The following is a 12,286-nucleotide window of genomic DNA, read 5'->3' on the forward strand; positions in this document are numbered from 1 at the left end:
TCTCTTTCTCACAACACTCTTCTACATATTACAGTAAGCTTCAATGAACAATATCAACTGAGAACAAACCGTTTATGTTGCTAAGAGTGGTTACTAAGAGTGTTGTGTAGTGATACACAGAACCGTTGGGTGAAGCGGTCATAGCCGTGTTTTATTGTGAGTAAAACACAGATATTGACCAATCAGAATCAAGGTTTTATATATGTGTGTGTGTGTGTGTGTGTGTGTGTGTATATATATATATATATATATATATATATATATATATATATATATATATATATATATATATATATATATATATATATATATATATATATATATATATATATATATATATATATATATAATCTCGTAAAATAAAATTTCTCATATCATGGTCATATTGCCCACCTCTTGCTCACTCGTCCCGTATTCCATCATGAGATATCTGGTCACCCTATCTTTGAGAAACTGGAAGTTCAGGAGGTCACACAACTTACTGATTTTTGCTTAAAGAAGCCATTTTGTTCTGATTTTTTTTTATTTATTTTTTTACATTATGTACATATTTCCTGTATTTTCTGTTTCTAAAAATACCGAAAAATAAATATGGATGGTCATTAAAACACTGCTAAAACAACAAAGCTGGTGGTGGCCTAAGACTTTTGCACAGTTCTGTATATACTGTAAATATAAAATGTACTGTATATGGCATGAACAGTTTCGGGCCATTAATGGCTAATCTTGCACCCTGAATTTATTCTTCAATTTCTTGGCTTTCTCACTTGCACCCACATTACCGCCAAGACGAGGTCGTCCACAAATAAAATCCAGATGAGGTTACGTTGCTGTCCTTTGAGAGCGACTTTAATCCGACATTTCACGAACCTGAAGAGCACACAGTTCTAATCTAGCGTAATGTTTGTATGTTTGTGCATCATGATGTTGTGTCTGTATGAATACGTGACCTGTCCGTGTATTTCTGTGGCTGTGCTTGCCTGCTCGCCTTTTTTCTTCTACCTTATCTTCTAAGATCTGATCTATTTGAGATGTATGTGTCAGTTTTCTAAGCATGCATTTTATTTCAAGAACTGAAGGGATTTGATATGTAAATGTGCTCTTCAAGAGTTCTTTGTTTTTTTCCATACACATCTCTTTACTAATCGGACCTCCTAATCGAACTGCTATGGGCAGACCTTTCATTTTGCACTATATTTTGAACCCATGTCATTTCTAGAAGTGCGTTATTTACTCATCTACGAACATAAGACTGTGACGTCATCCATGACCAGTCTAAACGCACCATGTCACAGAGCGAGTAACCTACAGTACAGCCATCGTACGCAACACTAACAGTCATGTGAATGCGGTGGAAATGTAGCCATGCATAGCTGAGCTGAGATCTCAGGTACAAACCCCTGGACTCTCTTTACCTTCCAGTTTGGGTCCTGAATTGTCCCGGTTCTGAGTGTTGCAGGACCTCCGTAAGTCACCTGCCTCCATCGCTGCTCAGCCAAACCAATCATGCCCTTTGTTTTATTCTTTTGTTTTGGTTTGTTTTCGACTCCCATTCGCTGTTGGGCTTAAACGGGCAGTAGGGCTTCACAACTGTTTCGTCTCATGCCGCCACCTGCCTCTCTGGTTGGTCCTTGGCTTTTTGTGTGTGAGCTGTAGTTCGTACCAGCCAGAGAGGTCATAGGTTGCCAGGAAATGGTGTTGGCGCTGGAGGTAACCCTCAATCTAACTCTTGCATGCCTCTATCAATGCTGACAGAAGTAACTATGTCTTGTTCCATTTGCATGCCTGCTCCAAACACCCTTCATAGACTCCTCTCCAGATACCTGTTCATAAGTATATGTCAAATGAATCACCGTATGCCTTTCAGCAGTACTTTTCTTCTGTATCCCAAATCAAAGTGCAGTAGATGTTAAGATGTATTTGTGTCGTAGAGTTCAGTGGGTCACTAGCACGGGCCGTGTTTTGGGCGTACTGACCGTGTTTGTTCTCCACCCCCTCTCTATCTAGTGACCGTTCCCTGGAGCTCTACTTCAGGCCAAGCATCATGGACGACCGATCCGCTCCTCTCTACTACTAGAGGGGCCGCGCTGTGGCCTGTGCGCTATACCGCCCTCTTCTGTTCTGTCTGTGTCATTGCAACAGCATGTGGAGGCAGAGCACATGCATTTACCCACAGGGCATGGAGCTTGTTGTGCCCTGAAAGGATTAGAGTAATGATCTTAACTCTGTAGCTACATAATTATCGGTATTTGTAACCACCAATTCACGTATTTCAAAAGGTAACAGCTTTTCTAAAGGGTTTTCTTCATGTTAACAATGTTTTTTTTTTTTTTTTTTTTTTTTTTTTTTGGAGGGAACATGTACGCCTGACTGTTTAAATATGAGATCTTTTACTTGAATGAATGTGAAAATGTAAGAAAAGTGAGTAATTCGTAGATATTATTTCTATAAATGCAGTTCTATAGGGAAGCCTTTCTTTTTCTGTCTGTTATAAACATTTTTGTGGCACATGCCTCTAACACTCATTTCAGAAAGCTGATGAAACCTCTTCGCAGGGGTCTTAATATTAATATTAAACAGACCACCATGCTTTGCTAATGTTTTAGTGATGCCTCTGTGAATTCTCTGTCTATGCAGAGATCTGTACAGTGTATTAGATGCAATATATAGTGCAATTTCTCATGCAAGCAGCACTGACACAGGAACTGTGCCTTTTCCTGCTGTTTTGTGCTTAATGCGATTCTGAATATCTGTAACTCCACTGGTGTAAGTAAAGGGATTTGCTTTTATGTGATATTTTGTTGTTCCATTTGATTTTTGTACTATTATTTGCTTCTACTGTACTTTTTTTTTTCTTAGAAATTTCAATGACTGTTATAGATTTAAGAGGGTTTATTTGTTTATTTTGCTTTTCCACATACTGAGCAATACTGCTTATTAAATATCAAAAATAGACTTGCTGCGTAATAGTGAAAATATTAAATTGCAGGTTCTGTAAATATATCTTTTGGTTTGTTTCTGCTTGAGAGACTGAAAAGAACTAGACCAGTCACAAAAGCCATTATGTACAGTATATACAACCTTTGAAATGACTTCATGTTACAGGAAAGATACAAAATCAGGTAGATTAGATGCTGATATGAACTGCATGTTTTATAATAGGGCGTCTACTGTGGATTGTTTGAGAAAGGTGGGAATGTTGTGTGATTCTTCAATGGAGAGATTTTGTCTGATCAACTTTAAAACCCATTTTTGTTTTTGTTTTGGCTTTTCTGTTTATTCCTATTTATGGAGAACTGCAAATGTATGTGCACATTCTTGTCTTTTCTGAAATAAAAAAAAAAGCAAATGAAAACTGATCACTAACACGTTTTCAGATTATATTCAGATTCCAAATGACTGAGATCTCATTGAAAATGTGGCTTTTTTTAAATCTTTCAACCTGAAAATGATTTATTTTCTTTGACCGAAGCTCAAGCTACTTTTTGGATCATCTCAAATCATGCTAGAAAACTTCAGTTCAAGTGATGTTGTTAAAGCAAAAGAAGGATGCACCAAATACTAAGACATTCTGATATTCATAGTAATTTTCATTTTACATGAACAATTTATGTATTAAAGGGTTAGTTTACCCAAAAATTAAAATTGTCATTAATTACTCACCCTCATGTTGTTCCACACCCGTAAGACCTTCATTCATCTTCGGAACACAAATTAAGATATTTTTGACAAAATCCGATGGCTCAGTGAGGCCTCCATTGACAGCAAGATAATTAGCACCTTCAGATGCTCAGAAAGCTAATAAAGACATATTTAAAACATATTTAAAATGTGACTACAGTGGTTCCACCTTAATGTTATGAAGAGACGAGAATACTTTTTGTGCGGCAAAAAAACAAAATAATGACTTTATTCAACAATATCTAGTGATGGCTGATTTCAAAACACTGCTTCATGAAGCTTCGAAGCTTTACGAATCTTTTATTTCGATTCAGTGGTTCGGAGTGTGTATCAAACTGCCAAAGTCACATGATTTCAGGAAATGAGGCTTTGTTACGTCATAAGTGCTTCGAAACGTTTTGAAATTTCAGTGGTTCACGTGACTTTGGCAGTTTGATACACGCTCCGAACCACTGATTTGAAACAAAAGATTCGTAAAGCTTCATGAAGCAGTGTTTTGAAACCGGCCATCACTAGATATTGTTGAATAAAGTCATTATTTTGGTGCACAAAAAGTATTCTCGTTGCTTCATAACATTAAGGATGAACCACTGTAGTCACATGAACTGTTTTAAATATGTCTTTAGTAGCTTTCTGGGCATTGAAAGTGTAAATTAACTTGCTGTCAATGGAGGCCTCAGTGAGCCATCGTTTTTTTTTATCAAAAATATCTTAATTTGTGTTCTGAAAATGAATGAAGGTCTTACAGGTGTGGAACGACATGATGGTGAGTAATTATTGACAGAATTTTCATTTTTGGGTGAACTAACCCTTTAAATTAAAGGGGTCTTAGCCTTTTAGAGCCCATTGTATTTACATATGCACGAATAATCTTTAATAACTGTCACAGGCACAAGGAGAAACTATAGTTTGGTTTATTTTTCGAATAGTACAGTAGGCATGAGTCGTGAGGACATACAGTTCGACAGCTATGAGGCAGTAACAACAGACTTCTCCCCTCAACGCTACATTCAACACTCAGTTCACTTTCATTTGACCTTTCTTTGGCAACCATAAACACCCGAATGAAGCACTGATGCTCTGAATGAGAAAAAGTACCTACTGCCACAAGGTTTAGCACAGTATAAAACTCTTGAAAGGCATACAGCGAGAAAGCGAGGGTACAGTGCAGTGATTGTGACTTACAGCATTGGCACAAATGTGTATGGGCTCCAGTGATTCAAGGCAGAGCATGATAGGTACAGCTGTACTTTACATTTAAACAGATCATCGTGTAAAACAGGTCACAACTTTTCTCGGTGTAACACTTCAGATCATATAGGGACAAAGTGAGAACCTTGTAGAAACACATGAGGTCCACATGCCGTCTGGACCATCTGAATTGTTTTGTAGTATATTTTTTGAACATCTATCTGTTATTGGATTTAACAAAAATAACACTTCTGAGATGAGGCATCATCACAGAAGGAGGATCAGATCTGCAGGAGCTGCCATTATTGTTTGTAACAGATTTTGTTCACAGACGAGATGGTCACTCTTTGTTCTTTAACTTGGTTATGTCTTTGAGTACCACAGCTGAAGTTGTACAACTGTGATAACCCACTGGTTTGTCAGTTCCTGTAGCTCTTGAATTCAAATCAAATGCTATTCATGCCCAAGACGGATTGCTGTAACAGGCTTCCTAAAGTTCTGATCCTGACAAGCACCAGTAAACTAATCGCCATCAGTACCATAAGGGTCATTCCTCTTATGCTGAGAATTTTTATTTATAGTATGTCATACTGAATGAAATCTTAAACTCAAAACTAAAATCATAAACAAACAAAAAAAAATTGTCATCATTTACTCATTACTTTTATCACTTCATTTTTCTCAGAATTGACTGCCTGAGCTACAGATTTAAATACGGTAAAAGCACCATAAATGTAGCCGATTTAATTCCTCAGAAGTCATACAATAGCTTTATGTGAAGAACAGACTGATAACAGTGAAATCTTGCACTCATTTAAACATTCAAAAATTGCAGTCAAGAGGCATTATGACATATTTGATGCAAGTGACAGGTCTTGTGAACGACTGTGATGTGCCAAAGTTTGGACATGTCTTTTTTAATGAAATCTGAATCAGACTGCACTCAGAATATAGCACATGAGATTTGTTTTAAAGTGTTTTAAGTGCCTGATATTTCTGAAAACCCATTATAGAAGTGCTTTATTTATAAGTTTTCAAATGGCTGCATAACAGGAATGACCCATATGCAAGCTACCATACTAGTTGGAAAAAAAAAAAAAAAAAATAGATGGGTTATTACCCGCTCGCCTGCAATACTGTCATTCTTAGAGCATACAAGTACTATAATGTAAAATATTCTGGATGTTTAAATAGAAATCTAGGAATCTAAAGATCTAACCAGAGAAGAACTAACCTGTTAATGATTGAACTGCAGTTTAATAAGATCTTGATTTGGATGTACTTGATTATAAGGAAAGAGATGTATAAAAGATGTCTTGGTTCAAATAATGAAAGTCCAGGTAGTTTTTGTTTGAACGTTGTTCGGCATAAAAAAAGTAAAACAGCAGACAGTATGAAGACTTTTAAGCGTGATAGTTTATATTGTTAATACTTTTGTACCATACCCATAACACCCCTGAGCTAAAGTTTAGTTAAAAGTGGTCAAATATAGAAAATATCACTTTTGAGCAGCTTGTGGTAGGGGGCTCAGATATATATAGTTTTTGAACCCTCAATAATAAGTGGGGTCTTTCTTTTATGGGGGCAGAACATCCTGCACTCTATTTTATGCAGCTCATTGGGTCAAGCTGAAACATGTAAATCACAGATATTTCAGACTCTAAATCACTTAATGATAATATGGAGCATGACAAGGAAATGAGGAGAGCAGCCTTGTGTCTGTATTGGTTCCTACAAGTTGTGTAAAAAGAAAAAGATGATTTCAGCATGATACTGATATTGAATTGTGCAAATAAGTTATAATCTTCATACGTCATGTTTTAATACATAGATAATAAATATGTTCTTTTATACAGATCTCTTTTTCTGTTCTTATAACTGTTGTCCTCGACAGACTATCACTCAACCACCGTCTGTCTAGGAACACTTGGAAGGGGCTGGCTAATCCACTACAGTACGAGGCACTGTGTCCAAACAGCATATCAGGTTAACAGGACCCTTTCGTCCAGCACGTTTAAAACAACAAAAAGATAGCAATACATGAGAACCCACAGTCTGATCAGACCATATCAAACCATACAGGTTCTAAACACCTCTTTAATTAAACATGTTAATGACCCCTTTACTCCTGGGCTCCATTCTCACTGTTACCTGTGTGACGAAAGGAGAGAGCTAGTTAACTTCCAGTGTCAACCATGAATAAACTCACATTTAAAAGCATTTCACAGCCCTGAAATTCCTAAATTATGTCAAGAAGGTGTTTATGTGAAGAAGTACAGAGCTGAACTGACCTCCCATGGAGTCCATGTCAGAGTCAGACACATGCGTAATGGAGAAACGAGAGACACTAAATCGGGAAAGCGTTGGTGCTGGTTTTTCATCTGGAGACTTGACGGGAGAGTTGGGTGGTGTGGTGATTTCTTCAGAGCCAGGTTCTGATGTTGAAGGGCTCGGCATCAATGGAAAATCATCTTGCCACTCAAATGCACCACCTGTTTAGGGTGAGAGGCTTGTGGAAATTCACTGAACGAGAGGTAATACCCATGCAAAAGTCTAATCTAATTTAGAAGAATTGTTACTAAACACCCACTTTCTTCTAAGAAATTCCTTCCTGGTGAATCCTCAGGGGCAGTGACCCTATCTTGGGGTCGTGGCAGCTCCACTTCTGAAGCCTGGCCATTAGGTTCTGCCTCCACAGGAAAACTGTAGTCCCCAAGCTCACCCGTGGGGCTCTCCTGCATCGGTACACGGCAAGACACAAACTGTGAGTCAAATTAGCATTGCACAAATCAATGTATTATTCTAAAAAGAAAAGAAAGTAGCATGCTACTTAATGTTCTACTTCAATACTACAAGAGATAATTCTACGAACCTGGTCAAACAGAAACACAGTGACGTCATCAAAGAATGACACAGCTTTTTTCTTGCTCTCCAGTTCATCGCAGAAGGACTGTGTAAGTATGGAGGGCATTTTGAGGAGGCTGCGTAGATGCCGTGCACTGCTACGGTCGCTCACAATGACAGGCACTACGGGGAACTCGTCATCACTCTCTTCACTCTGCTCCTGTATGTTGTAGCTACGAAGTTCTTCATCAGACTCATCACTATCCTCAGAATCCTCCTCGTCTGCCTCCTCTCCATTCCCCAGTGGAGCTGGGACATCAAGGTCTTCTGGCAAGGCTGGAAGAATGTTCTCCAAGGAATCATCACGCTTTGATCTTGAAAAAGCTTGACCTATGCCACCTTCCACTGAATCCTCATCTTCTTTTTCCTCATTGTGTCCTTCCCTTGGAAGCTCTGGATTGTCCACTTTGTTACAAGCCTCTTGTTCTTCTGTTTGGATTATCTCTCCACTGAAGTTTACTATGATACAGTCTGAGCCTAGTGACTCTGCTGAGGAAAAATCTCTGGTGTCTCCATTAGAGTGCTCCTCCACACCCGAGGCCTCCTGTGTCGAGGAGGAACCTTCGGACACTGTGGAAGAAGGGCATTCCGAGTTTGGTTCCTCTGCAGAGTGATCAGATTCCAACCCAATACCATCATCTGGAGTTGACTCCTTTGTCAAGCATCCCCCCATCTCTGGAGGAAAGGGAGAAAGCATGGAAATCATTGGAACCAATGTAGGTGATGAACACAGATTTGGATTTGTCTTTTTAAGACAAAATTGTTTAGCATGAAGGGCAGCATTGTTGTCCTTTGGCACAGAGTTGTTATTTCTCTTCTCACTCTCCATGCTATGTCCTTCTTTCCCAACTGTCTTTTCTGAGCCCTCCTTTTCTGCTTTGAGCTCAAAGACATCATCCTCGTCTTGGCGATTGAAAAAGGTGCTGCCCCCTTCACTGGGGCTCTTGTCGTTTTCCATGTCATAGTCAGAAAAATAAGCAGAGTCTCTGTACTGATTCCTCTCACCAAGGCTGATCAGTGGAAGATGACTGCTGGATGGATGCAGGAGCATTACATTGACATCTTCATCTAGGTCCATCTGGAGCACCATGTCACACTCGTCTGATTCTACACTGGTGCTAAGGGCTGGATTTCCTTCAAGGTCTTTCAAGATAAACTCTGGGGATTCATTGTTCTCTGTGTCATAGCCACTGTCTAGGGATTTCGGCAGAATGGATGTGTGATAACTATCAGGGCTGAAGGCCTCACATGGACTGCTGCTAGAGGCAAGATTAATTGTGTCCTCACAATGTCTGGACCCAGTCTCTCTCTGTAACGGTCTATGAGTCAGTTCAATACTGCCCACCTCTGTATAGTCCAAAGGATAATCTGCAAAAACTCCAGAGGGGATGTCAGTGCAGTCATCACTGCAGTCATTAATTTCCACCAGACTGATACTGGAGTTGTTGGGCACTATCCCGTCTGTCAAATGGTTACACTCTGAGACACTCTTAGGCAGATCCTTAGGGCATGACACCATTTTTACACACACACCAGTAGAACCATCTGTCCCAAGTTTCATTTTTTGTGCAGGGGATATCCTTGTCTCGAGTAACATGTTTTCTTTAGTCACTACAATATCTGTTGGAAGAGTTGATGGATTCATTCTGCTGTAAACTCCTACATGGAAGTCTGATGTATTGTTTTTGATATGTTTATGAGCAATGATCTTCTGCCGTGTATGAATATGCTGACTTTCTGTGACAGAATGACATTTGGAAGATGATTCAACATCCTGAGTACCTTCAGGGCATAAATGTAGGTACTCACCACCCTCTGAGTCAGTGTGAGGGTTGTTAGTGGTGGGCGTACTATCTGTGGCTTCCATGTATGAGTGGACTTTGAGAGAATCAATGCAATTATATGTACAACTGTTGCTTGTTTCCAATACTCTTGATTTCAAATTCTCAACATGAGAAGAGGGTGTTGGGTGACGTAAATCAAGGTATGCATCTCGAAAACCCACAGCTTGCGTACGATCGCTTAAACTGTTGTTGTTTGCTGAGTGGTTGGAGTTCCAGTTAGTCATCATGTTCTGAGAAAACAGATCATCATCATCTTCTGGATTGGGACTCCCTGTGCCCAAAAGAAGGCCATCGCCAGCATCAATATCAATGCTCATGTAGTGGGGTCTGGGAACATTCTTTTGAATGGGGCCCATCATGTCATAATAGGCCTCGTTGGCCATACTTCTTTCTGCAGTTCTCTGGTTGGACTCAAGGTATGGATCACAATATGCCAAGCTGGGACTACTAAGAGAGACTGAAATGCCAAGAGGGCTTTCCTGTACTGTCTCCAGTCTATGGCAGAGACTTCCTGAACCTCTTCTCTGCTGATTAGAGTCTGAACCATACCCCCTTATCAAATGAACATCTGGGCCTGCTTGAGGTGACTGTTCACATTGTAAGTTCTGCCTGTCGTTAGAAGAGAAATATACTTCTGACTGGTCAGTCTCTAACGAGCTTGGAACTCTTCTTTGGAGTGGCTCCATGTTCAGGCTACTATCTGAATCATAATCATTACTGATGGGTTCTTTAGCTGCTGACCAGTAGGCATTTGGCTGAGACCCAATGGGGCTTCTCCTGTCCGTAGACGACAAGTTACTGTTGCTGGCTTCAACTCTTGGGCTGTAATCAAGATTGGTGTCTTCTAAGTTGATGTTGCACTCAACTGGTTCCTCAATGCGGATGTAGTACTCACTACTTACTGAGGGGCTGTGTGCACTCAGCACTGGAACCACCCCTGGATGGTCTGACTCATAGTAGGATGGAGAGACCCCGAGAGGGAGGCTCTCACTCTTGCAGCTACCTGTGGAGTTGCTAAGAGGGTAATACACATCCTGGTAATGGGGATTATTCTTTCCCAATGGTCCACTAGCTGAAGAGGAGCAGTAGGGCTGCTCTGCTCGTGCCTGCTCCCATTTATACTCAAAGTTGAGCCCATGGCTGGTCTCAGTTACTGTCAATATGTCGTCCCCATTCTCAGACTGGAAGCTGTCTGCCATAGAGAAGTGTTCAAGTAGAGGAAATGAAGAGGAAGTAGAAGAAGCTACTTCAGGTGCAGGTGTCCTGTGAGAGTTGTTGGAGCCCAGACTTGGCCTGAGAGAGTTCCAGCGCTGCTCAAAGTCCTCCTCAGCCTCAGTGGCACCCTTAGCACACAGATAACTTAGCAGTAGATGGACTTCCTCCACGACAGGTCTCTGCTCAGGCTGCAGCCAACAGAACTGCATTACCTCATACCTGCTCGCACATGTGACAGAAAAGCAAATATTTTAGACCCCAAACTAATATCTATCAGAAACAGAATTGGTTGATTGTAAAGGTTTAGTATAGATTGGTTGGACCAAATTGCCTACAAAATCTATATTTAATTTTATATTTAAGTTCCAAAATCTTAAAAATGCAGATGTCAACATTTATTCTTTTCTTGGCGCCTAATGATGTATGAGTAGAACAGATTTGATGCTCTATTATATTATTGTATTATGGATACTTCAATGGACGCTAGTATAGTATGGACAATAGCCAGAAACCCATTAAGTGATGATTTGAAATATGGACAGTTTAGCGTGATAGTAGCCTTGCAGTCTTAAAGTATGGTCATTCATTGTTTCGTATCCTGTAGGAGATGGAGTGGTATAGTTGTATGCATGACTGCTCTTGATTAAATGGACAATAATTGAAGTGTGTGGGGGTAAAATTAATGACTGTGTGCTTCAAGGACTGGATAAATGTATGATTGATGGGCTTACAGAGGGGGAGAATTAATGATTGACCACAGTGGATTTGAGCAGTATTGATTTGTTGGTCTTGCCAGAGAAAATGACTGGTAGAAGCACCTGTGGTTGGAAAATATTCATTGCTTTATATGTATTTAAAAGAAAAGTGATTTGTGGGTGTGTCTCTGGAGGGGAACACTGATTGGTTTGAATGCGGTGATGGGGGCTGGGGGAGTCATGGTTGGCAGACGTAAGGGGATGGGCGGTTCATAACGATGATTGTGACTTGTGAGACGACTCACCAGCGTTCACACAGAGGCACTTTCAACAGCGGCTTTGGCAGTTTGAGCTGCTGTTCCTTTACAGCATATGTTAAAACCTGCCTATCAGAATAGTGCCTGTAAGGCTGGTTCCCCAGTTCAAACAACTCCCATATTGTCACACCTAGTGACCTGCAGGGTCAAAAAACAAACAACTTTAAAATCACATAGCAAAGAGTCTATTGGTCAGTAAGAAAATTAGTTTAAAGTATATAATATTTCTTAAATTCTGGATCTTAAATTTTACACACATATGTCAGTATATCACAGGGCAGAGGTTTTCTACCTTTTTTTTTTGGTCAACTATGGCTTTTTTTATGAACCCATACAGAATTAAGAAATATACTTAAGGATATCACAGGCTGCAAATTATGTGAGGAATTTTACCTTTTTGAGAGGTGTTGAGCTTGTGTGTCATGCTGAAGCTTGTCAA

General features: G+C 39.9%; 2 protein-coding genes across 8 annotated transcripts in view; one reads left to right on the forward strand and one right to left on the reverse strand.

Moving 5' to 3' along the window:
- Positions 1-3,359, forward strand: part of baiap2a (BAR/IMD domain containing adaptor protein 2a) — a 109,756-nt gene extending 106,397 nt beyond the window's left edge. For 2 of the 4 annotated variants that reach the window (XM_051885790.1, XM_051885796.1), the window contains one exon: positions 2,008-3,359. In XM_051885790.1, the coding sequence (XP_051741750.1) occupies positions 2,008-2,077 (70 nt within the window). In that variant the 3' untranslated portion in view covers positions 2,078-3,359. Of the gene's footprint in view, positions 1-1,422 lie in introns of all 4 variants that reach the window. The other 2 variants (XM_051885795.1, XM_051885793.1) reach the window with 2 other exon arrangements.
- Positions 3,360-4,579: 1,220 nt separating this feature from the next.
- aatka (apoptosis-associated tyrosine kinase a) overlaps positions 4,580-12,286 on the reverse strand; it is a 55,764-nt gene continuing 48,057 nt past the window's right edge. For all 4 annotated transcript variants that reach the window (XM_051885695.1, XM_051885696.1, XM_051885694.1 and 1 more), the window contains 5 exons: positions 11,836-11,985; positions 7,745-11,054; positions 7,463-7,607; positions 7,164-7,364; positions 4,580-7,023 (listed from right to left, as the gene is read on the reverse strand). In XM_051885695.1, the coding sequence (XP_051741655.1) occupies positions 6,995-7,023; positions 7,164-7,364; positions 7,463-7,607; positions 7,745-11,054; positions 11,836-11,985 (3,835 nt within the window). In that variant the 3' untranslated portion in view covers positions 4,580-6,994. The remainder of the gene's footprint in view (positions 7,024-7,163; positions 7,365-7,462; positions 7,608-7,744; positions 11,055-11,835; positions 11,986-12,286) is intronic.

The sequence above is a fragment of the Ctenopharyngodon idella genome, chromosome 3, assembly GCF_019924925.1.
Source record: "Ctenopharyngodon idella isolate HZGC_01 chromosome 3, HZGC01, whole genome shotgun sequence".
Classification (NCBI taxonomy): Eukaryota; Metazoa; Chordata; class Actinopteri; order Cypriniformes; family Xenocyprididae; genus Ctenopharyngodon; species Ctenopharyngodon idella.